We start from the raw sequence: 2,957 nt of genomic DNA, 5'->3' as shown, positions 1-2,957 counted from the left end.
TTTCTGATTCCTTTAACTCAGCCAAGCCTGTGTTCAGCCCAGCAACTCCTGCCCAGGATGTGCTGGCAGAGAGAACTTCCTCCTGTGCTGGGAATGCTGCCAGAGCCGTTCCTTGTGTGGCTGGGTTTGCAATCCCAACAGACTCCTTGTCTGCAGGGTGCCACAGCCACAGCCCTCCCTCCATGAAGTCACACTAATACTTAGTCCGACCTGCTGATATGACCCTGGAGAGAGAGCCCCCTTTTAAGTTTCTCTGTGAGAGGTGGGACTGTGTGGGAGCTCCAGACAAGGTGCAAAATCAAAGAGCAACTCAGTCAGTTCACTGATTTCCTTCACCCTAAACAGGAGTACAGTGAAGAGAGTCCTACACGTTGCTTTTGTAGGGCTGGGTCAGTGATGATGTGTGTGTATGGATGAGGGTTTTGCTCACCAGTGCACTCCATGTCCTACCCAGCACTGGCAGCAGCCTGATGCCTCAGAAGAAGAACCCCGACAGTCTGGAGCTGATCCGCAGCAAAGCCGGGCGAGTGTTCGGACGGGTGAGCCCCAAAAAGGAGGAGGAGGGAGAGGAAACTGCTCCTGTTGGGGCTGGACATCTCCTTTTTCTTTGCCTTCTCTTTGTAAAGAGCTGTGGGTTCTGGGGCTGTCCTGGGGCTGTGCTTTACTCTGTAGCTCACTCCCTGCCTCTCCTGTTCCCTCTGCAGCTGGCTGCAATTCTGATGGTCCTCAAAGGACTCCCGAGCACCTACAACAAGGACCTGCAGGTAGAGCCCTTGTTCCTCTCCACAGCATCTCTCCTGCTGGCTGGAGGAGTCAGCAGAGCTGGGCTGCTCAGGCTGGGAGGTTTTGGGCTGCACCAGGCTGGCTCAGAGCCATTTCCATCACTGTTCCACCACAGGAGGACAAGGAGGCTGTCTTTGATGTCCTAGACACCCTGAATGCTGTGCTCCAGGTTGCCACTGGAGTGATTTCCACCCTCCAGGTGAGGATTCTTCTCATCCTCTCACTATTCAACATTATCATGGTGCATACTGTGTGAGTAACACAGCTCCAGATTGTTCCCTAATAAAAACTCTTCAGCACCTCACCCACACTGCTCATTTTGGTCCCCTCTGCCAGCTGCTCAGAGCATTCTTTCAGAGCTCCAGATGAATTCCCCTCACCCTGCCACTAACATGACCCAAGGATGGTAACGTGTCCCTGGGATCCTCCTCCTGCAGATCAACAAGGAGAGCATGGAGAGGGCGCTGAGCCCGGAGATGTTGGCTACTGACCTGGCTCACTACCTGGTTCGGAAGGGAGTAAGTGCCAGAGGGAGAGCTGGAGCTGGGATTTCTTTGGATGCAGAAGAACTGAGCTGAGTCCCCTCTGCTCTGTCCCCTTCCCCCTGCAGATGCCCTTCAGACAAGCCCATGTGGCCTCTGGCAAGGCCGTCCAGCTGGCTGAGACCAAAGGCATCACCGTCAACCACCTCAGCCTGGAGGAGATGCAGAACATCAGGTTTGTACCTCTGTTGTTTTACTTCCCTGCACAGGCAGGGCTCAGCCTCCCTGATCTGCCTTCCTCAAAGTGCCTGGGCCAGGCAGCACCTCAGCATTTCTGAGGTGACAGAATATCCCTGAATACCCCAGCTGAGGTGTCCTGAATATCCCAGCTGCTCCTGCTGGGGCTGAAACATTGGAGGGGGACAACATCACCTCCATTCCACTCCAGCAGGGTGGAATGGCCATGGGCATGGGCAGGAGCTCTTGGGAGGGGCTGGGAGACACCTCTGCCCTGAGCAGGAAGCCCCCAGAGGGGTTTGGCTCTCAAGTTCCTCGGTGAGCTGATGTCAGCCAGCAGAAGCTCAGGAGCGTTTCCCCTGGGGAAAAGGCGCCGCCCTCACTCCCTCAGCCTCTGCACAGGGCCCAGAGCGCCCTGACAGCCCCCCCTGTGCCCCCAGCCCCCTGTTTGGCAGCGACGTGGCGCAGGTGTTCAGCGTGCTGAGCAGCGTGGAGCAGTACACGGCCGCGGGCGGCACCGCCAAGAGCAGCGTCTCCGCCCAGATCGAGCAGCTGCGGGAGCTGCTCAAGAGGCTCAAGGAGCAGGCTTAGAGTGTGGGGAGAGATGCCGTGCCTGCAGCAGAGTGCCTGTGCCACTGGTCTGGAGTCAATAAACACTGGGGTGTCTGTAGTTCACTGATAATCCTGCTCCTGTGTCTCGGTTCTTCAAGATCTCACCCTCCCTCTTCTCCCCAAGAAGCCACCAGTGTTCCTTTTGCCATTTCCTGTAACTTTTAACCTGCACACTTCAACAAGTGGCTCTGAATATAAATAGAAGTAAGCAAGCAGGCAGTAAAGAAACAACCAAAAGTAAGCAAGCAACAATAATAAACCTAAGCTGTACTTAAGGGGAGGTTTAGATTGGACATCAGGAGGAATTCTTCCCAGAAAGGGTGACCAAACATCAGAACAAGTTGGTGCATGCAGGGAGGTGGAATCACCACCCTGGAGGTGTTTAAGGGAAGAGTTTATGTGGCACTCAATGCCCTGATGTGGGTGCCAGGGGGGGTATTGGGTCACAGGTCGGACTTGGTGACCTCAGAGGCCTTTTCCAACCTAAACGATTCTGTGACACATAAATAAATAGTGTAAATAAGTAGGCAAATGAATAAGTAATAACGGTAGGTGATAAATACATTTAAACCCCTAAGTAATAAATGAAATGGAGGGGAAGGGAGAGAATGGGAGCACTCGCCTCTCAATGAAATCCAGCGATCCAGGACAGAGCCTGAAAGTTCCTGGAGGCGCCTTTACGCCGGGACACTCGTGCCTGCGTCCTGAGGCGACCGTGGGACAGGACCCGGTGCCTGTCAGGCTCTGCAGTGGCTCATCGCGCTGGGGCGGGACCGGGACTGTGATCGGGATCGGGACAGTGACGGGGATCGTGACAGGAATGCGCATCGCGACAGGGACCGG

General features: G+C 55.0%; 1 protein-coding gene across 1 annotated transcript in view; it reads left to right on the top strand.

The window, feature by feature from the left end:
• Window positions 1–2,184, top strand: part of LOC102038749 (argininosuccinate lyase-like) — a 7,230-nt gene extending 5,046 nt beyond the window's left edge. The window contains 6 exon segments of the mRNA XM_014308851.2: window positions 455–539; window positions 705–764; window positions 899–982; window positions 1,221–1,301; window positions 1,394–1,500; window positions 1,943–2,184. Of these exon segments, the coding sequence (XP_014164326.1) occupies window positions 455–539; window positions 705–764; window positions 899–982; window positions 1,221–1,301; window positions 1,394–1,500; window positions 1,943–2,093 (568 nt within the window). The 3' untranslated portion in view covers window positions 2,094–2,184.
• Window positions 2,185–2,957: the final 773 nt, after the last annotated feature.

Source organism: Geospiza fortis, unplaced genomic scaffold, assembly GCF_000277835.1.
Source record: "Geospiza fortis unplaced genomic scaffold, GeoFor_1.0 scaffold425, whole genome shotgun sequence".
Classification (NCBI taxonomy): Eukaryota; Metazoa; Chordata; class Aves; order Passeriformes; family Thraupidae; genus Geospiza; species Geospiza fortis.
Note: the sequence above shows the minus strand (reverse complement) of the source record. Positions and strands in the feature narration are given on the sequence as shown.